We start from the raw sequence: 23396 nt of genomic DNA on the forward strand, positions 1-23396 counted from the left end.
TTGCTTCCTTTAATTTGAACTAATGTGCTTGGGTGGATGGAAAACTCTTTGGAAAACTGTACGATTTGGAAATTGTCAGTATTTCATTGTCAAACTAGAAGGGCATGCCAAATAGGATTTTGCAGTGGTCTGTTCTAGTGTTGGTATGGTTAAAATTTCTCATTAATACCTTAGAAAACAGATAAAGCTTTTTGTTCATTAAATCTACAAATGATCTCAAGCTGAGGAAAGCTAAAGATTGGAGAACAGAATTAGAATTCAAAATAATCTTGGAAAATTTGAAAAGGAGTCTGAATATTTAGGTTTCAATTCAAGAAGGGCAAGTTTGAAGTACTGTATGTTGGAATAATAAAATATGCCGTTACATGTCAGAAAAGTTGATTACGTACAATTTTGTAGAAATGTTCTGAGGAATCTAGAGGCTCTTAAGCTAATATGGGTCAATGTCATACTGCTGTGAAAAAGCATACATCATAGTTAGAAGTATAAACAGGAGTGTAAAGAAATAAGTAAAACACGTGAAAGGATCCTTTCATTATATTTTGCTCTAGGATGTCTAGTTCGGAGCACCACACCTAAAGAAAGGTGTGGATTTCTTGGGTGGAGCAACAAGAATGAACAGGTGAAGAAAGGAAAATCTGAAAGAAACATGTCTATCTGGTCTCAGGAAGAGATGCCTGAAAGAAAACACCTGTAAAAGTTTGCTTCAAAGAGCAAAATGGTGAATTACTCCCTTTGTCTGCCTTGGATAAGACCATAAATAGTAGACTTAAATTACAGCAGATGAAATCTAGGTTAGGCATTAGGAAAACTTTCTGATGAGAAGGAGAGTTAAGTGTGATCACATATTGCCTGGAAGCATCCATCAATCTGTATCACTGGAGACTTTAAAGAGTCTAGACAGTAATGTGTCTGGAATGGCTTAGGTGGAGTTGATTCTGTCTTGAGGCAGGTTTGGAATAGATGATCTCTTCAGGTCCCTTCTAGCTCTATTTTCTGTGGTTCTGTTTAGCCAGTTGTCTAATTAAAGAGAACTGTATGGTCAAAATTCAACAATTTTACTCAGTTATCTGTGGATGCAAAAAAGCAGAGACATGACAGGTGTAAATACTACTTGAAGCCCACTCAAAAATGTAGCCCAGCAAGCCAAACTTTAGAATGATCAACTGTTAATATCTATAAATGTTGCACATGCCATTCACTCAGACCACAAATCCAGCCACAGTGAAGAGGCCAGCACTGCTCTGTATTTCTTGTTAGCAAATGTTTTCTTGGATAGACATGCTTGCTTTGAAAACCCTTTCAAAATCAGATCTTGCTTTGATTTTCCTGATTGTCTGGGAATTGTAATGCACTGTTCTTTGAGCAATCATAATAGTCACTCTTGCGGGTGATAGGTGCTTATGCACAATGGCACAATTTTATTAACAGTGGGTTTCCCCTCTTTTCCCTTCCCTCTCTCTTTTTCATAGAAATGGAATGTGAGTCAGACAAAGATTCGCATAATTTCAACAATAATATTCATACTGTTTGGCTGTCTGCTGTTTGTTGCTCTTCCTGCAGTTATATTCAAGCACATAGAAGGCTGGAGCACACTAGATGCAATTTATTTTGTGGTTATCACTTTAACTACCATTGGATTTGGTGACTACGTTGCAGGTAAGATTTTCTCCTAACTCATCTTATATTTTGCACAGTGATACGTGGTTTGCATTTTTATATTTGTTTTGGAGTAGACAAAACTCTGATGTATGTTGTGGTGGGGATGTTTGTGTGCCTCTCCCCATTTTACCCTTTATTCTTGTATCAGAGCACATGCGATGACCCATCTCCACATTGGATCATGTGGCAGTGCAGAGACAGGAGGTGGCACGATGAAATGCATGGTCTCTGATTCTGCCTACTTCATTTTTTCTCTCTTGTACTCTTTCAAAGATGCTTTATGTAATCTTAGGTAGATTTTTTTGGCCTTACAGATTGAGAGAAATGTAAGAATGAGTACAGTGTTTTAGTCTGCTGAATATTTATTGCTTTTACTGGGAGTGACTTAAAGAAAGGTCTCATTTTGGTAAGTTATATGTCATAAGTTTTGCGTGTAACTCTTACTTTGAGTGTTATTCCAGAGTTGTGTTTCTACTGTTGAAACCTCTCTGTTGGTGGTGTCCTCTCTTTCTGTGCTTTGTCTTTTGTTTGCTTTGTGTGCATTGTCCATGTGTGTTTTACAGTGTAAGCAGAAAGTTTAGCTTAACACATAGATAATGTGTTCAACACTTATCATTCTATTAACCTGGAATAGGCTGGCTAAATATAACTTTGAGAAACCATACTAAAAAAGGCTTGTACCAGTTGTCTGCAGCAAGTTGGTTGGTTGGTGATACATGTTTTTTTTTTTTTTGGTGGGGGGGGAGGGGAGAGGTAGGGGAGAGAAAAATAAAGAATCTTGTTCTGAGGAAAATCCTGTTCTCAGGCCAGGACTGAGTAAGCAAAAATGTGTTGTCTGTGTTGAGAAGGTGCATTGACCCCAGGCAGTGAAATGAGGGTCAGAAATTTGGAGCTTCGTGCTCTGTGTCTGAGACTTGCTCTCTGGGCCTGATCTCATGCTCCCCCTGCCCCAGCACTGTCATCTCTCCCTCTTGTGAGAGATGCCTCTCTCGCACACCTGGACTCTGTGTGCCAGGCAGAGATGACAGATATCAGCTTGCTCTGCCTGCAGTCTGCAGTGGGAGAGAGGAACAGCAGTGCAGAGCCGCAGACAGTGAACTCTTCTGCTGGAGGGAAGAGCGGACTGCCACGTGATCTGGTGCACAGCTGCCCCATGGCCCAGCATGTGGGTCTCACGGGTTGAGTAGCTCCTCCTAGTAACTTCTAGGCATGAAGTTTGCTTTGATGACGGGATGTGATTGGTCCTATCACTGACTGACATTTTGCAGGTTTGTGAAGTCCATCAGAGACCTCCGTTCTTTGGCATGTTCATAAATGATCTGGGTAAAATGTGCAGAAGTTGAACTAAAGTGTGGACGACATTAAGTTATTCAAGCTGTTTAAAAAAAAAAAAAAAGAAAAGAAAAGTGGCGACATGAGAAGAGTTGCCTAAGGTTCTTATAAATTGCAGGACTGGGCTATAAAATGGCAAATGAAATTCATTTTGATAGCTGCAAATAAATGTACCCTACCCCCCCCCCCCCCCCCCCCAGTCTTCATATGCAAAGTGAGAAGCTCTAAATTTGAACTTACCATTCAGGAAAGAAAGGTGTTGGATGATTGACTCCATGACAGCAACCATTCAGTGCTGAGGTGGCCAAACAGGCAAATGCAATATCAGGAATGGCTATGAAAAAAATAGAGCACAAACCAGAAAAAGTATTTATGCTCCCTTAAAAATTGATAGCTTTGTGTACCTCTTTAATAGCATTTGAAGTTCTTGTTCCTGCATCTCAGAAATGTTGCAGTAAAAGTAGAAAAGATACAAAGAAGGGTATCAAGAATGATCAGGAGTACAGGATGTTGCTTGCATGGAGAATGACTAAGCAGCTTAATACTCTTCAGTCTTGGAAAGGAGGTGAGCCTGAAGGAGATCTTTAGACCTTTAGTGGCCTAAACAAGATAAGGGAACAACTGTTCCCTTCTCACAATGCAAAAGAGCATTGAATAAAATTATGTGGAGCCTGATTAAAAATGGACAAGAATGGTTGTTACCTACCTACAACTTTGTGTTAAATTGTGGGACTTGCTGTCACAGGATATTGAGTGCCAAAATGTCCACAAGTGTGATTGAGGAATTAATGGTGAAGTCCATCAGAAACTCTTAAACAGGACTGCATCTTTCTCTTGGAAAGTCCCTGCGCATTCTTCTCTAGGCAGCTGGTGTAAACCCTCTTGGTGGGAGATATGGGTCAAGCTGGCACTTTGTTCTGACTCAGTACAGCTACATTATTACGTAGCATTCTAGGGGGAAGAAAAAAAATGCTAGTAAAAACCAGAACATGTAACATGTACATGATGTGGAAAGTTTGCTAGAGGAACCTTAATTCTGTCTCTTTTTTTTTTTTTTTTTTTTTTTTTTAAAGGTCTAACATCCTTCGTAGTATTTTTACACAGCTTTAGGGAATGTTTGATGTGTCTATATTTCTTTTAAATGTGTCTCTGATTTCTCTTTTTCCCTTTTCTTTTCCCTTTCCCAGATTGTTGTTCTTACTTCCATTTTGTCTTCAGGAATTTATGATTCTGATCAGATTCCGACTAACACCAAATCAAAAATTTATGCTGTTTCAAAGCCAAAAGTTCTGGGTGTTTTATACTTGCTTTCTTTTTTTGAGACGTGTGTGTGTGTCAGGGAATAAAAATAGTAGTGTATAAAGGCCTGGTTGTATTTACTGTAAGACATTATGTGAAATGGCCCACTTGGCTCTAACTGGAACACTGGATACATTCGTCATTACTCTCATTATAAATTTCTGCAGATTTTTCTATTTGTAGACCACTTGATATAATAATTTCTTCCTACAGGATGTCCTTTTAAAATTTTACTATGAAACACATTCTCTTTCTGCAGAATGTCCTTGAATTGTATTGTTCTATAGCTTATAGCCTTTTATGGTTCACTTCATGTATATTTTTAATATCCACTGTAAATGTGTGCATGATGTCAAAATGGCATGAAAGTTTTTTATTTTCTTTTAGAGTAACATGCACAAGACTTGTATTCATACTGTAATATATTACTGACTTTGAGAGTTTCATTGTATAGGAATTGGATTTGTACTTGCAGTAATGATGCTCAAGAGAACAGGGCCCGTGCTTTTTGGGAAACTGGATTAGACTGTGTTGGAAGTTAACAACTTAGTTGTCTTTCTGATTTTTGGTTTGCTCATTTTTCTTTTAGATTATTGAGAACTGGCTTATAGACACTAAATGCCATTGATATACTTCACCTGAAACTTGTAGGAGAGAGTGTTTTAGAATAGCTGACTGCCATAAACAGAGCTGAAACAAGAATTTAGGTAAAGGCATGTAATTGTGTTTAAGGATGCGGCAGAGGTTGTCACGATACAGTATTTCATCTGATGGAGGCGTCTTAAATTGTTGTACCTCTACGACATGACATTTCTGGGGTGTGGCTTGTCACGGCGAGTCATGCAGCACGCAGAGAGGAGCCTTCATCCACTCCTCAGTGTGTAGGTGGCAGTGCCTTTGAAAAAAACAAAACAAACAAAAAAACCTCACATTGGCACTAATTTATTCCCTTTCCTTATTTTCTTGGCAGAAGGGCATGCTCCTTTAGTTATATTTAGAGTATAAATTTCCTTTTTCTGCACAGAATTATAGTCAGAACTAAAGCAGAGTGGTGGGCAGTGGTTCTCCAATTTGCAATTATAGCTGAGTGAAATCTCTTGCCAAATATTTTTTTGGCTAATTCTTACAGCATATTGGAGCTCTTTGGGATATTCATGATTTTGTGTCAATTTTGACTTAAAAGATTCCCTCAAAAACCAAAGAATTTGGTTACAGCTTTTGAAGATTAAGTATTCCATTTCAGAAATGTTTGTCTCAAAAGGTGCTTCCATTATGTGTTATTTTATTCTTAATTCTGGAAAATAATGTAAAATGTTCCATATCAGCTAAAGCAAAATACTTCATTTGATGCAATATCAAAATTTTTGCTGAAAAAATCCAAATATTTTATTCTGAATTTTTCTGGGAGATGTCATCCCAGAGGAAAAAAAACCAATGCTTGCAAACCTTATATACAAATTTAATGCTCATGATAGCATGTGTATTGGGGATAGAAAAGACTTTTTTTTTTTTTTTTTTTTTAAAGCAACATATCGTCATTTTTCACTAGCACAGAACTCACTATTTTTTGGTACCACTGGGCTTAAAAGCTGAACAGAAGCCCTGAAGTACTTTTTGGGAGGTAAAGAGGAGAGTGTTTCAAAATAGTTCTTCCAAAAGGGAGCCAACAGAAGAACTTAAATTTAAGGAATGGTGTTAAAGGCTGTAGTGGGGCTTGTCATGATAGAAATTCTTGTCAATTCTTCAGAATTTTTCTACTAGTTTATCTGTTCTGGAGAACCAGTGTCTTGTTCTCAGGAACCAGCAAGCTAAAAGATCCCATTTTGTATTTAAAATCTATGTTGTCATTTGGATCCTATGGAAATTTCAACTGCGGTTTCCACCAGCAAGGGAAATTTTAAGGCAAATATAGAAGGCTGTAATCATTCAAGGTGCATGCAAGGAAGGCAAAGATTAAGAGAGCTTGCACTGCAAGTGCAAGAAAATAAATGTACAGTATTCTAAAAAAGAAACTTGCATTTCTGTCTTGTGAAAGGGATTTTTTTTTTTTTTGGTGCCCTAATGGGGAAATAAACCACTTCTGTAAGTGAAGAAAGTGTGCAAGTGTGCTACTGCAGTTTTTTTGAGGAAAAAAAAAAGTAAGAAACTATTAAAGGATTAGTCACCATTGTCTTTTGAAAATCAGGACATACTGTGTCAAACATCCCTTCTCTTACTTTGAAGTGAAACCATTGACTTTAGTACTACAGAACAAATCAAGCCAGTATTATAAATGTTTTATGAAAGAGAAAAGCAAGAGAACTTTGTCAAATGTGTCATTTTTCCTATAATGAAAGATATTCTTGGGTACTAAAGTTAGCATCAAGGCCAAAATATGTATAACATGAGAATATATTTCTCATATGTGCAGATAACTGCATTGTTAATTGCAGTGCAGATTGGAAGGTATTGTCAAATTTCTGAGGGAGATAAGCTAGCAGATATAAATTAGAGTAGATGTCCAAAATGACTAAATTAGGTGGAGGTCAGAAATGTTAATAGCATATCAGTAGTCTGTTTCACAGCGGGCATAATGACATTATAAGCTTACATTGCAATCAGTCCAATTTAATAAATTGTGGAATTTTGCAGGTCTCCACTTTAAAAATGTATTCTAGGTTTTTTCTCCTGTTTCATCTTCAGTTTTCAGCTATTACTTCTTCACTGGTTTTGGCTGTAACTGAATCTGGTGTATTGCCATTTTAATTTAGATATTTGGGTCTGCACCGATCAGAGGTGGTCCAAGAAACTGAGATATGGATTTAAAGGTAATGCTCAAGAGTCAAATTGCTTGGCCTGAGATCCAGTTTGAATAGTACTGATAGATTATGGTCTCGTTTAAAGTCACAGAACTGGAACCCTCTACCTCTACTGGTCATAGTGGTCCAGTTGATCTTCTCTCATGGTGTGATATTGTGTACTGTACAGAAGGGCTCTGCAGAGGGGAAATGCAGTCATGCAGAGCAAGAGGTGCGTGTTGAGCATCATGTAAGAGCTGCGCGCTCTCTCCGGCAGGCTTTGCACCTTTTTGATGTTCTCAAGTGCTCTTCATCACCTCAGGTCTTCTTGTGTAGTAAGTGGTGTGAACCATGCAGTAGTCTGCTACTTTAAACTTAAGTTGGTGTATGGTGTCTCCATTTCTGTATAGGAGAGTGTTTTATAGCTGTGCTCTGTATTTTGAAGTAGCTCTCCATTTTCCACTGAGTGGAATCAACTAACCTGTATGGCCTACTTCTTATTATGTACTCTCTCACTGATAGTGTAGTATTATCTTGTCCCCAAGCTTGCCACTTTTCCAGGTTTCTGCCTAAGCTAGCCTTTCAGTATCCCTTTTTGCAGTCCTTTGAGGTAATTCCTTTCACATTGTAGGGCCAAAACTCTGCGTCTCTTTGGAGTGGGACAGAGGAAGTTTCTTGATTAAGCCAGTTGCCAGTAATGCCAGGTTTGAGTGGTGGACAGCTGCTTGTTAAACTGCCATTAAAATTGTGTTTGGATTTAATCACATGTCTATACTCAGAATAATTATGTTGTTGATTAAAAATAATACAGACAATCCCTGGCTTGAAGGTAATTCCCTATCAGCACAAACTTCTAGTTTATTCAAAAGTTTAAGATGCTCAACACCGATAGGACTTTCTGTTCCCTACTTCTACTTTCGAAGCAAAAATGCACACAAAAAGTGACAACTTTACAGAAATAATTGTTGTTTTTATTTTGAGTCAAAGCTGGCTATAGTAAAGATGAGGGGAAAAGTGACAACAACAAAGTAAGTTATTTACTTAAAATGTATTTGTTTTGTATAAAAATATACTTTAAAGCCCAGCCCTCTACCCGATAAACAGAATCTGTCCTAATGCATGCCTGAAATCTTCTCTAATGCCATCCTTCACTGAAGCACAGAGCTTTTCACCTTGGTAAGGAATAATAATTCCTTGGTAAGGAATAAGTGATTAGGCCAAAAAAAAATCTATGCCTTCCCATGTGTGTGGTGTCAATGGAAAACCCCAAATCATTTAAAAGCTGTTTGGCAAGTGTAAAAATAGTGGCGGCAGCAATGAGATGGATGTGCTGAAGACGGATGGGAAAGTCCGGATTTCTGAGAGTTCCAGAGTGCAAAGAGTCAGTGCACTCCAATAGACCAAATCTCTGAGAAAGGAGCCATATTTCTTTGTGGTTGTTATAAACTATTACAGGCAGATGTTGAATACAGCTGGACAAAAGTTTTGTTTATTGGCCCACAAAAGTAATTTTGTCAAACAACAAAATGCAGCTTCTTGCTTCTCAACATTTTGCCTCCTAAATGGCTATATAAAATATTCTGCTTTGCAAAATGAAGATGACAGCATTATTAAGAAAAAAATTATGCTATATAAAGTCAATGTAGACATATCATATGTTGATATGCTTTTTACAGTGTATTCTGGTAAATCCATTTGCTGAATAATCTCATATATTTCAGTACAAATGCCTATAATTTCATACCCATTTATGTGAATTGTAATTCAGTAGTTATTGAATTCCATTTAAATTCGGTGCAGTTGGCTTCAGTCCTGTTTTCCTATCTGTGGAATCTTATTTAATGACATTCCCCATGAACTGTGTTATAGCGCTCCATGACGTTTAACCACGTGTGCCGGAAGCTTCCCGACAGTGACAAGAGACAGCAGTGGATTTCAGGGCAGACATCCTTATGCGTACCTTTTTCTCCCTGGTGTTGCATTAAATTCAGCCCTCGTCGAGGACTCCCCGAAATTCATAAACCCAATAGCTAATAAAGATTTTAGTGGTTGACCCTTTTCCTGGGGGGTTCTTGACTGCCCCTTTCTGACTTTAGAAAAGCTGAGCTCCTCTGGGCATGGCTACGTGGAGCCATCTCCCGGCCAGACTGTGAACAAAACTGCTAATTGCGTATGGGCGCATCCTAACCCCTGGCCTGGTAATTAACCTTGCTGTAATGATTATTATGTAATTATTGCGTAGTTATGTATGCCCGGCGAAGGAAATGCTCCCTGCAGACTGACAGATCCAGTTTTGGCATATAGGCTTTTCACACCAAAAATCATAAATCAGGCAAGCAGATACTTTCTGTAGTACTCTATATCGGCATACGAAGGCTAGCAATGAGTGTGGTTCACTACTAGCTCCTGAGAGAGCTGACATGGTGGTAATCAACCATCCTTTGAATGACAGTGAGTTTTGGGCAGCTGTCCTCAGTGTGATCCCGCAATCCTGTTTTACTGGATTGGGGGATGCCATGACATTCATAAATTGGTTCATCTCTGATATTTTGTTTGTTTTGGGGTGCAGCAAACTCGACCTTTTGGTGGTTTAACTGTTTTCTGTTCCAGACAAAGTCCTGGCTTGTACTGTACTTGGGACTGTGCAGATGTCAATGTGTCCATTTTTGCGTCATGGATTCAGCTCTTAGGAAGGCAAACAAACCATTACAGCTCAAGGGTTTTAATTGATAAAATGGCTTATTGACATGAGAATAACAAAACTTCTGTCTGTGAGGGCTGCCACACAAAAATAACCATCAGTAAAATTGTGTTCTGTTGGTTATTTGTATGTAACCCATGGGATGATAATAACTAGAAAAAACATTTTTCTTTACGAGAGTTAATCTTGGTAGTATAACAGGGTGCTTTATATTTGGGGGAGAAAGAACATTTTCCTTTGGCTGTTTCAATACAGGATGCAGATACATAAAGCAAAATATTAGGCACATGCCCCTGCTTAAATGTTCCTGAAACAATTTTAGTGTAGTCTTTCCAGTTGTAGGGAGATATGCAAATCGAACTTGTATTTGCAGAGACCCAGAGTAGAAGCCTGATTTTATTTATCATAGCATAGCTGAACTGCTTATATTTCACATCCTGCAGTACAGTAAAACATAAGTTATTTTGTGTTTTCTGAGAGCTCTGGCTGTTTTTTTTTTTTTTTTTTTTTTTTGGTGGAAATACGACATCTGTTCTTTATAGCTGTATTGGAGCTAAAAGCTCAAGTATAGGCATCTCAAATTTATCCTGTTTTACTTTAATATGTGAAAGGAGGGAAGTGTCTTGTTCTTAGAGCAGTGGGATTCAACAGAGCTGCCTTCAGCTGCCAGCTATTCTGTCCACATCTTTGTGAATATGATCAGTTCAGCTCATGTCCCTGTACCCTGGTTTCCTCCTCTGTAAAATGGACATGATAATGTTTGTCTGACCAACAGGCTTAGTTGTTAATGCAGGTGCTATTCTGTGTTACTAAGGTGGGGTTAGTACTGTTAGCATTTCTAATGTGGGATCCCGTACTGAAGGGATTTGTGTAAATATTAAGATGTGTTCGAAATCCTTGCAAAATCAGGTTTCTCAGGATATGGACATATTACTTCTGACACTTAATTTTGCACAGCATAATTATTTGAATCAGTTGGGAAGTCCCTTTGTTCAAGCTTTCCTGTACAACCTTTACCTTAAATAAACTGATTCAAATTCTGAGATATCATTATGTTGATTTTTGATTATTATGAATGATTAGCAATTATTATCTAAAATGTATACTTTACATAGTAGCAGTGATCTCAAAACTGTTTTTTCAACAGTGGATGAATTTAGATCATGATGACTTATTTGAATTCAAAAAATGTTTAATTGTCTGTTTTGGCATGGATAAGAAAATAGAAGACATAAGAAATATAACTGCTGTTTTAGGAAAAGAACTCATTTACAAACAGTTTTGTGTCTATACCTATTAAGTCCTCTTCATTTTTACCTTCATTGTGTTTCAGGGGGATCAGATATTGAATACCTAGATTTTTACAAACCAGTGGTGTGGTTCTGGATCCTTGTTGGGCTTGCTTACTTTGCAGCTGTCCTCAGCATGATTGGAGACTGGCTAAGAGTCATATCAAAAAAGACAAAGGAAGAGGTAAGAACATTTTAAAGGAGAAGAAATGCTCCTCTTTAAAAATTCTGGTTAGAAGTCAGGTGAGCATATAACTGCATGCTCTTTGGGCATGTATCAAAGCTATTTAGGTATGAAGTATATCATGGGGCTCAAACAGAACTGTGTAGCAGTCTGCTCAAACATATAGTGTTTTTTATGTGACTGCGTATAAATTTAGGTAAAATGCATTGTTAATACAAGTGTGTGTGCATGTTCGCACCTGACTTGCAAGAAAAAATTCTCTACAGGAATTCTTCTAGATAGTGTAATGAAATCCTTTATTTTTGAGGCAAAAAACATTCTGCTTCAATTGTTTCTATATAGGATGCAGATAAACCAAAAATATTAAATAGTTATATTGAAGATACCTTTGATCATCTTATAATGATAAGAGAATAAATGTCTCATGTAGTGCAAGGTATTGGAATGAACTATTTAAATATGACTGGGTGTATTTTACCATGTCTTCAGCTCCATGCATCATTATTTGTATTCAGGTGCACTGCTTTCAGTTCAAATATATTTCTCCATGTAAATATGCATCTATCATTCTAATGATGTACAGTATTTTACTTTGAATTTGTCATCTGACAAAATATTGCCGTTTCAGAAAATGCTAGAGGATAAATAAAATTTCCTTTGGTTGCTGTTAGCACTGTACAGGTTTCACTAGAAGTTTTAGAAAGAGGGAGACTTTGTTTTAAGCAACATTAATTCCCTCTATTTTACCTTCAGTTCATTTATGTGTATCAGTTCATTTCCATTACTCAAATAAATATAAAGAATAAAATTTATTTTCAGTGGAATGAAAATTTTTCTGGTTACTGAGTGTCAGTCCACTTGCACAGTGTCTTAAATTGTCGTACTAGCTGTAGGGCATGGTATCAGTGCCCAGGTGTAACTTGGCAATCCTCGAGTTCCCAGAGCTTGCTGCTACATACCTTCACTTATTGCAGTCTCCTCAGGTCCCTCAGAGCCACTTCCTTTTCTTGAGCAGAGGGCAGCAGTGAGGGTCACCACAGGCAGGAGAGTGAGTGCTGGGGAGGGCACTTGGGTGGGATTGTACCCATTTTGTGAGGCATGCAGCCCTTTTACATTGCCTTTGCTGTGCTCGTAGTTCTGTATAGTTAGTGGTACCATTGTGGCAGGCTGTTATATTTTTACTAAGAATTTCATAAATACTTACTCAGATAAAAGAATTAGCAGCTAACCAATAAGAAGTTGTGTAACTAAAATGGAGGACAATATTTATTTGTTCAGTTTTAGTTGAAGAGTAAGGGAATTCATCTTGCCCGTGCCCTGCAAATTTCTTATGATATTTGTAAGTTTACTCACACAACTAGCTTCACTAGTATCCCTCACAGAAATGGAGCAGGAGGCATCATGCAGGTGTTCTCATTTGTGAGTGTGGCAGTTTGCAAGTCCCCATTTTGTGTTCTGGGAAAGTGCTGGAGGGATCTGTAACACACAACCTGCGTGATTTACACTGGCTGCGGGGAAACCAACAGGTCATTTCAAATGCTGTGAATCTGCATTGTCTTTATGTATTCTCTTTGACCTTAAGAATAGGGATACTAGCTCAAAACAAAGGTGTATCTAGCCCATTATTCCCTCTGCCTTGGGAGAAGGTAAGAACTGGGCAAGCACATGTGATGCTTCACCACTGCACTCTCTTAGGCGATGACTATTCTCAGCTTGGAGCATTTCCTAAACTGGATTTAGTTTCCCTGGGTTTCTTGTTTCTGGATTCTTGAAAGAAGGTGGTGCTATGACTGAAGTACTATGACTTGGGACTATGCAAAAATCCCTTGTTCAGGAATCCCATGGCTTTGCTGCATGTCCTTGTGCAACAATTTGGTTCTCCTTCACACTAGTTCCTAGAATTAATCTGGCCCTTACTCTCACTTTTTTCACCCTCTTTTATTAGACTAAGATTGCTGGAGAAGGTGCTTTTTACTGCATAAGTGTACATAGCACAAGTGCTAGCACACTGAGAGCTTAGTCTTGTTTGGAGTGTCTCATGATCCATGTTATTCCAATGATGATGATCTATTACGAGTGTTTGAATTTATAATACCTTGTTTTTATTTTATACTGAAGCCATTTCAATGTAGACTTATTTAAAGATTTAAAGAAGCATGAATTGAATAGACTTGTGGATCCCATTAGCCATTAAGTATTTTATTTTTATTAAGCAGAACTCCATTCTCCAGGTGATGCAGCATAGCACTATGCCAAACTCTCTCTGCTGGGGCACCAGGAATGCATACGCTATTTCCTTTCTCCATTCTTTCTCACCTTTGTAGCCTAAACAATCACATTCATTTGTCTACAGAGAGGAAAACCTCATTCTTCAGATATATCCAAGTTCTCTTTGCTGATGCAGGTATTCAGGATTGATTTTGCTGTATACAGATGTTTCATGTGTTTTTAGGTCAGATTAAAGACAGACATAACACCGGTACCATTTGTTCAGTTAATCATATCCCTGATCTTCAGAAGTGTTCCCCCACTTTTTTAACCCGTTGCTCAAACATGTCTAAGAACATCCATGGCAGAAATAAAATGTTTTATCAATAGTTTTATCAATAGCTGCTATAGTATCAGAAATGACTTGAGACCAATTTGAGAAAACTGAATTACGACATAGCACAAATTGTGTGCTAGTTAGTGTCATTAGGATAGAACACAGATAATTTTTCATGTTTTCTGTGTAGGAAGAAAGTTGTAGATGAATATATTGTTTTCTACCAGATTAACTGCATTTGACTGAACAGAAGCATTGTGCAAATATTCACTTTACACGTAGCATTATATGATAAAAACATCTGCTCTCAGCTCATCTGGAAGTGGTCTTTGGTATCTGCCTAGGAAAATTTGAGTGAAAAAGCTGAGGGAGTTCAGTAGAACTGTAATCAAGTCTCCTCTCTGCCAGCAGAAACCAGAGGAGACTCTTGAATGGTAGTAGCCAAGTCAACTAACCCGTACTAGAGGCCAGAGCTAAGACAGAGTGGTTGCAAGTTTTGAATAGCCCCTCTCTTCTTTTCCACCTCAAAAACTAAAACCATATTTCCTCTGAGGTTTTGGATATCTCTTTTGATAGGCAGCTATAATCATCTCCTTTTTGCCTTTTCCTCTGTCTGAAGTAAAACATAGTTTATCATTGCATGTTTAGGCTGTATATTGTGAAAGGAAACTTCAGCGTTCCAGAAAGTGGACATGTTGGTAGCAAATATCCATATCTGTAGTCCTGCTAACTTTTTTCTTTACTGATGCAATTGCATTTTTCATGAAAGCATTTTACATGAGACTTGGAGGGAATAATGCATTTCATTGTTTCCTCAAAATAAAATGTCTATTTTTTTGAGGTTCCACAGGTAAGTTTGTCATATGCAAGTGGAATTGAGACAGAAATCTGTACGTTATGTTTTGTTTTAAAGTACACTGCTAATATCCAGAATTATTTTGATGAAATGTTATTTCACCACTGACAATTTTAAATCACCGATACTCAATAACACTGTATTTTAATAATAAAATCTGATAACCAGAAAGTCTATGACTTGTTCAGGTGGCCTGTGTCTCCTGAAATACACTCAGGAGTTCTGATTGCATCAAATGGAGAGGGAAGTGAAAGACAAGTAGAGACAGAGGTGGGAGTTTTAGAAGGATAAATCTGTTGCTAGAAGCAGTTCATACAGTAAGATAGATGAAGTGTCGGAAAGTCATTGGAACATGCTGTGTGCTATAATCTTAAGTAGGCGATCTGTCTCTGAAGTTCAGCTTCAACTGTGCTAGCTTGCCTTAAACTCCCTCCCCCTCATTATTCTCTATACTCTGATTACTCAGAGCACTTACAAAGTCTTCTGATTTTAGTCTCTTTGAAAGGTAAAATTTCAGCAGAATTTTTTCCTTATCTCACTTACTTTTACCTCAGTTTGCAGCTGCTTCCGAATTGCAGTGTCTTCTGCAAAAATGCCTGCCCAACAAAGAGTTTTAGTCTTTTAGGCTATAAATTTCCAATTCATGCTTGTAAAATTAAGTGCTTACGTCCTTTGGCCTCACAATATGTTTTAGTAGAGCCAATAATCTTGTATACAGAAATTAAAAGGGTAGGTCAGACTGCCTTGGTGGTAGCCTGTTCCTCTAGAAAACACTGAAGCAGAGAAGGATTTGTGGGAGGAAGTCATAGTGGAAAAGCAGTTGCATACGAAGTCCTTTTGCAAGGCAATAGTAGGGGTGACACAGTTCTAGGATGTGCAAGCAGGGCAGTGTTGAATAGCTGTAGGAAAATGGTGTTATGGCTACATATAATATTAGAAGGACTGTTCCAGAATATAGTTCATAGCTCTGTGGTCTAAACTTCAGAAAGAATGCAAAGGGCTATGAAAATGGCAAAAGAGCTGTTTTAAGACACCACCTCCTAGCTAGGAGTTTTTCCAGTCCATCCAAGATATACAGAAAAGTGTATGTGCGAAAGAAGTACCCCGTTCAAAAAGGTGGTTGTTTCTAAGAATTTCTGTCAGATGGGGAGAAACATAAAATATTAGTCAGCTCATAAAATATTTCTGTAGTATATACAGCCATAGGTCTCTAATCAAACTAGACCAGAAACAGCACAAAGCTACTACCAAAACCAAAATGGGAGGTATAGTCCCTCCCTAACTTTTGGGAGTCTCAGAAATATAGTGTGTCATTGGTGTAAAGACAAGGGAGAAATGGCCGAATTGATTTTGAATGAAATTTAATCTCTTCTCAGAAGATCACGAGTGTAAGTTATACTAGTGGTGTTCTAGGTCCTGCCCTAGCAGCAGTCCATAATTCTGAGTTTCCGTGCTGATCACCTTTTGACAAGTACAACTCTAGTATTAAGTGCAATAAGGAACATGAAAATACATGCTGTTCACACATTCCCAGGAAAACCGATCTGCTGAATTTTTTTGGCACTTTCTATTTGAGATTTCTTTTATCATAATTTTGTGTACTCTGGACACAGGATGCCTGCCTAACTTTTTAACTTCAGATTGAACACACACACATAAAGGTAACAGCTGCAGTGTTTTGGTGTGATTTTTGTTTGTCCCATCTCTTAGCTGGACATATTAAATCCCTTTAGAGGCAACTCTTTTATTATTCTATAGGAAGTATCAGGTCCCCAAGTGATGCTGGTACCTACTAGTCTGGGATTACGAGAGACATATATATTTTTTTCCTCCCCTCTCTATTAGCAGCCCTGCACGCTGCACCTGCCAAGGGACAGTGGACAGCACACTGGACGCGCTGCCTGCTGGCCCCTGGCACTTGGCCCTGTTCTTCGCCATTGCTGCCGGTTGCCTCACCACGCTGACTGGACAGTTCAGTGGAGATAAAATGCCTCCAGCTCAGGCTTATGCTTCTGCATCTAACCAGATAGTGGTGATGAGATCTATTGAATCTGCAAAAATAAGGCAAAGCAAATTTCTAAAACTTCATAGTAGGACAGAAATTGATCAGAGTGAATTCAGTTATAGCAGTGACTTTTCATGAGTTTATTGCTCATGAAGATTCCCTGAATGGACATTATCATGGTTAACATCAGGAAATGTCGGGGGCTTTTTGTTTGTTTGGTGGTGTGGGGGTTTTTGTGGAGTTTTGGGGTTTTTTGGGGGTGGAGTTGGGGGTGTTTTTCGGGGGGTTTTGGAACAAGATGTAAGTGGTTCTTTAAGTTACTGGGAGAAATTTATCTGTGATTTAATTCTTTTGCCAGAAAGTGATACTTAATCTGGAATTTGTTCAGGCCACATCTCCATCATTAACATTCCTGAAGACTTTACTTTTTTCTAGTTAATTTCAGAGCTTGAATGTTGTTAGGAAAAGATAGCGAAACACATTATTAATAGTGACAGCATGTGTATTTGATACCTGCCTTGTGGAAGGGTCCCCAGACAGAGCCAGTTCAGCAGAATACCCTTGAAACTTCAAGAAGCTGTGTTGACAGTGAGGAAATGTTGTGTTTTGCAATAACAGATAAAAGGGACTGAGAAAATTCTGGAATACTTTTCTTTACAAGGGATCAGTGGTGTTGCAATACTCATACAGAAGAACTAAAATGGGGCCTTAATATTCTGCACAAAAATGACTCCAGATATTGACATTGGAAAGTCAAAGAATTAAACAATTTTTACTAGGACTTGTCCATGTGGTTACAATAGTCATTCTCTGCTCAGTGCTGTGTCAAAATTAAGTCTTTTTTTAATCGTTCTCTTTAGCATATCTTTATAAGCAGAAAAGACCAATGAGTTCATAAAACAGTCATTATCTTTTTCCTGTAGGAGGAAATGGAGACACATGCCCTTCAACTATTTGTGCCTTGGGTTTCATTATGCTTCTAGTGTCATTCTTAAAACATTTGCCATTTCTGGCTGTAGCAAAGTTATTGGCTCTATAGCATTGACAATAAATACATGTTTTTCCCCTGAATTACCTTAAGCTCCACTGCTAGAATTTTATGCAAACCTGTATAGCAGGTTTTTGTGGTTAATACAGGTAGATAGATGTCATTTACTCACTTCAGGTTGTAAGAGGGTTTGGAATGACTCTCTGAGGTAGATAAAATGGTTAAATAGAACAACTGATTTTGAAAGGAAAATGTAAGCACCATTTTTGTTTTCCTCTGAAGTTATCAATAAAACCAAACTTTAGGGAAGGAGCAAATCATGCCAATAGTTTTTGTACAGTATTGAGGCATACACATGCAGCTGATTGCAAAGAGATGTCTGATGTGTAATTTTCAAGAGTAGTTCCCAGGAGATACCTAACACTAGAACAGAAGTGTTTATATTTCTGGAAAAGAGGTAAAACAGAATAGAGAAATTTGGTGTCTGTAAGTGTGTTTGGCTCTGTCTTTTTATAGAGGCAATTTTTGAAATTTTGTAGGCTACCTGCTTTTATTTTGTTGAATCAGACCCTGATAGAGCAAAACTGCCATCTCTACATCTGCCATCTGTCACATCTCCACAAAACATACTCCCACAGCTGCCAGCATAGATGCTCCTCCACATCAGAATAATCAAAATTCATGGGCTGTGTGCATTGCAGTTGGAGAATGTGGTTGATTTCATCCAGGGCATCTGATGTGCTCATGGAAATTATGTGGGTGAAACCAAACAGTTATTGCTCACCAGAATGAAGTCACAAACATTATTTATTAAAGGACTGAATAACCTAACTACCGTGGGAGAGCATTGTTCCCAGAACACTTCTGACCACCATGGCTACAAAAATACTACTTTCTATGTAAATGTTCCTCCAGGAGATGGCTATTTGGCAAAATAAATTCTTTTCCCCTGTGACAGTTGTCTTAAAGAGAGAGGGACACATTTGCCAGTCAGGGGAACCCAAAGAGAGAGTTTAACTGAACCATTCAATATCAAGTTCAGTAGCTTAAAGACCTGGTGTGGAAGAGCTCTCAGCTAAGGAGCTGAAGTCCTGAAAGACTGAAGGAACAGAACATAGTGGTTAAGCACCTGGTAAAGCTCAGCATAGTATCTCATTGGTGCCTGTGGCCTTTCCTCTCTGTGTTGCCATCTGCTACTGTCTTATTTACCTTTAAAGACAATAGAGCACTGTCTTCTGTAAATATGTATTCCCAGGCTGTAGCACAATGGGGTTTGGATACTCTCCAATAACGCTATAACTGCAGACGTACTGAGAGCCAAATGCTGGGGGTGGGAATTTACTTAGTGGGACTATACATAGGATCCCCTTAATATGCAGGAAGTACATGGGCTTCAATAAAAGTGTCTGTGAAGCCTGTCTTTTTCTCTTCTGTGCTCCAGTCATCTCTAGCTGATAAAGAACCGATCTAGTTAATGTAAGTTTGTGGCCAGCATCAGCTCGGGCAGGAAGAGATGGTATGTGCTTGCCTGTAACTGCAGGAGAGTGAGACTTCAGATAGACAAATCCTCCTGCCCACGCAGAGAATCAACCCACCCAGCAATTGCATTGTTAAATCCATCAAGCCTAGCTGTACCTATGTTCTTTTATTTCAATTTTTAAATGGGGACTTTCTGAGAACAATTTCTGAGAACACTGGATGAGTTTCTTGAAAACTAAGACAAAATGTTATGTACTCTACTCTGCTGCTTGGGTAATGTGACATGTGCATGCTCTTTCTAGTTTTGTCTTTGAGTAGTATATCATGGAGAGGTTAATTGGATGTGTTTTTTTTTAAGTAACAGAAAAGTACATTGGAGAGGAAAAATGCATTCTTCAAAGTTTTGCAGTTTCATTACTGAGAATTGCTATAAATTATATACTACAGAGCATGTAGAGCTTTAAGAATATCTGTAAAGAAGGCCACATTTTATTTTCTAAAAGGCAGTCAGATATTTCCAGCTCATCTACTTGCTACTTAATTCATTTTTTTTGGCTTTGCACTAACATTAGGGCCATTGTAAAATGACTGAGCACTGTATGCCAGAGAAAACGTCATAAAGGTGACCCATAAAGTTTCTCTCATCAAAGAGAAACTAGACAAATTATTTAGAAATATATATTATTCTCATTTTCCTGCATGACATATATGATGTCTATTTTCTTTGTTGTTTAGCAGTTATTGGTGTACCTCCTCCCAAGCGTATCACATCTTTCATGTTGTATATCTGATCTTCTAGGCAATTACATCTGTCTTCCTTTTCTGTAAATAGAAGTAAATTGATTGCTTATTCTGTAATACTGGAATTTTTAAAAAGTAACTGTGAGAGAGAAGGGCCAAGCTAAGGGAAAGTTAAGTTAAAGTGTGTATTCACTTCAGTCTACTTAAGAAGGTCCTTATTTATGCTCGTTTTTTTTCCTGTTAGGAAGTTTTAAAACCTTTTTCATTATGCTCAGAGCTTTGTGTTCATCAGTTGCATATTTTCAGTTTTACTGAAGCGTTATTAGAGGTCCTGTTGAAAAAAGAGGACTTCCATGGACAGTGGTGTATGTCACAAAGGCTTTAAATCGATTTTGTATACGGGGAGCCAGCTGAAAGAGAATATCCTGGCCCAGTGCTCACGATAACTTGTGCTGCTAAGCAGATGGATAAGTGTGTCCTAGCAGTTGTGGTTTAATTCTCAGTACTGATTACTCGTATGTAAATGTTATTGCTATGTGGCTTTTGCTGTCCAGGGCATACTTAACAGAATGAGTGGTCTTCCTGCATGATGGGCAGTATTTTGGTACAGTTATTTGGATATCTGTTGCAAGAGGAGTGTTCTGAAAGGTCCCCAAACTCCTCATGAATATGAATTAGAGAAAATGTACTCAAGAATGAAGCAGGTGCAGAGAGACAGTATCTTCAGACACTTGTTTCTCTTAACAGTACAGTAGCTTCTCCTTGGACTTGCCTGTGTTCTGGATTAGGCAATTGGCCTCTATCCAAGTGCTGTTCTTAGCAAGACAGTGAGAAAGCTAAAATGTGGTGATGCTGAAAATTGATGGAGAGGGTTTTGGCCTCACCAGTGATAGCGGTTGAAAGAGGCTTCTCCGAGAGGCTTGGAACAGGTGAAGGAAATGGGTGCTTAATGTCATGTGTTTTCTTAGTCCTGTCAAATTTTGCATGTCTATCTTTACATGATATTGATATTGATAGGTATGTGCACAGCCCAGGAACTGTTTGGTCATTCAAGAAGTTCAGCAAGTTTACATTTTTTGATGTATTAAAAAAAAAAAAAAAAGTGACTTTAATTGTTATTGTTAGACACATTTCAAAATGGTTCAGAAGCTATTTCTCATCATATTCTAATAAAATAAATGTGATATTTCTACTACAGGTAGACAGAGATGCCTAAATATAGACATTTAGAGATGCCACTAGAGATGTCCTGCTATATTTGAGACATCCCCATGGAGCTGTCAGATGTAGCACAGAACGTATGGGAAATGCTTGCTCATCTGCAGTGGCAGCTGGGGCCAGGCAGCATGCACTAGGCAGTGAATTGAGCCAATGGTGTTTTTTTGAGAGAAAAGTATCTAGTCTTTCCTGGTGAAGTGTGCAATGTGGGATACTGAGTTATCTATACCATTAGCATATTTCTTGAGAATTTGTCATTGAAATCTTCATGGAGGGACCTGCAGAACTCTGCCAGCAGAGTCCAAAGAACTAGGATAGCATGCCTTAAACTGAATAAAAAATGAATATTTATATGATTTTGTTATTCCTAGCCCTTAAAAGTTCTCAACTTGCTGCTGTCTCTGTAATCTGCATCCTTGATCACTGACCAGACTTGAGCTAGAAGACCTGTGCTGCCCAGACTCACAAGGCATTAGGATATTGCATCCTAAGTATCTAATGAAGTTAATAGATGCTGATGTTGAAAGTACAATGTTAACATATTAGAGCTAATATGTCCCTGAATTCACTGGAGCTGCCAAAACACGTTCCCATATAATTTAGACTTTTGACGTGGAGGAAATCAAACCTGGAACTGGAAAAGATGCTGCCTCCCCATTACTTGTGATATTCCTATTCCCCACAGGGTGGGAGTGAGCAACATCACCAGACTAGTGCTACTTATGGCTGACTCCTGTGCTACCACTGTGGCATGTTTTTCCTATTACTTCAGAAATATTTTGTGTCATTCAGCCTTAGGTAGAGTACTTAGTTGTCAGTCATTGCTGTGACTAAGAGGCCTCATCCTTGTATCATGTTGCCCCCAGTTCTGGCAGCTACAGAGTCTACAGATAATGAGGAAGGGAATTTGAGAAAAGTAAACAAATGTGATGGTAGGTGTCTATCTTCAGATTTTTTGAGCAGCATAGACAACTGGCATTTCAGACACTTTGCATAAGATATTTTGTGACTATCAGCCTCCAAATGAGGTGAAGCTATAATGCAGTATGAAAAAATGTCATACCTTAGGGACAGACGGAGCCTGAGCATATACTGAAATGTCCCTATGGATAAAGGAGGGATCAAATTACAAGAGCAGGTTGTTTATGTACTCTGGCAGCTAAAAACTGCACATTTCTTTTTCTGTAACCTTTTGTATTTGAGTCTGTAAGGACAATGGAATTAAAAGAATTTTATTCCAAAAAGATAACATTTTTGAGTGCATTTCAGTTCACACAAAAGCTAGGGGCTGAAAGCAATGATTTGGGGCATGCATAGTTCACACAGCACTGAGCTTATAGCTTTCATGCTGTGCCATGCCAGCATTACCCCTGTTTAACTACTAATGCATTTCAATTTTGCCTAGTAATAGCACTGCATTTTTCAATTTTTTTCTCTGATTTTAGTATGAAACTAAAATTGTGCCAAGCTGTATATTAGGTCTGATATACAGACAGCTAGGATTAAGTCCACCATGTTCATTTTCCACATCACCTTAATTGGAACATGAACCTGTCTCCAAGAGGCATATTTAATGATCTTCAGCTGGCTGCATCTTGCTTCTCAAAAGAAATCTAGTTAAAATGCAGTAATCTGATATCCTAACAACTACAATGTAAAAATCCTCCTGAATAACTTACACACGTAAGAGTTAAAATATAGCAGCTTGTCCTGTGCAAGACAGCACCATCATCAACATGTAGTGAGGTAGATTGTCCAGGCAATTCTGAGCATGTCCTTGGAGTTAAATATACTTATTTTTGTCAGAAGCATGGCCAGGTGTTTTTTCTTAGCTGAGAAAACAGGAGAGAAATGGGAACTGAAAATTCCAGTAAAAGGAAGGTTAAAAAGGGTTTGGGGAGATGGTTCAAGGTGGTTGTGATTTTTCAGTCACCTGAATTGTGCCTGCCAAGGCACAATCTTAAAACGACAAATTTGATAACATCCCTTGAATGTGACTATGTGCAATGCCATTGCTGGGAGAAATAACTGAACTTACACAACTGATGAGGGGTACAAATGTGTGGGGTAAAATAGGAACTTGTTTGCTGTCTCTTTGCCCCCCCCAGACAGTAGTATTACCCAGAACTTGAGCTGCCTCCACTTTGGTAAAGCTTTGGAGCAGGGCAGAGCTGCCTCAGGGCATATCTTGATGCTGCCTATCATATTTTTATTACTTGTTACTGCAAATAAAAATATTGTAACAGCTGAAATGTTTCAGCAGTACAGATTTTATTATTTTGAGCTCTGAAGTGCAGGATGTCTGATCCTAATTGCACAA

At 38.3% G+C, this 23396-nt stretch overlaps 1 protein-coding gene across 4 annotated transcripts in view; it reads left to right on the top strand.

Moving 5' to 3' along the window:
• The window catches only part of KCNK2 (potassium two pore domain channel subfamily K member 2), a 112694-nt gene that overhangs the window by 85268 nt on the left and 4030 nt on the right, over positions 1–23396 (top strand). For all 4 annotated transcript variants that reach the window (XM_026102351.2, XM_026102352.2, XM_064509684.1 and 1 more), the window contains 2 exons: positions 1473–1659; positions 11105–11244. In XM_026102351.2, coding sequence (XP_025958136.1) covers positions 1473–1659; positions 11105–11244 — 327 coding nt within the window. The remainder of the gene's footprint in view (positions 1–1472; positions 1660–11104; positions 11245–23396) is intronic.

The sequence above is a fragment of the Dromaius novaehollandiae genome, chromosome 3, assembly GCF_036370855.1.
Source record: "Dromaius novaehollandiae isolate bDroNov1 chromosome 3, bDroNov1.hap1, whole genome shotgun sequence".
Taxonomy (NCBI): Eukaryota; Metazoa; Chordata; class Aves; order Casuariiformes; family Dromaiidae; genus Dromaius; species Dromaius novaehollandiae.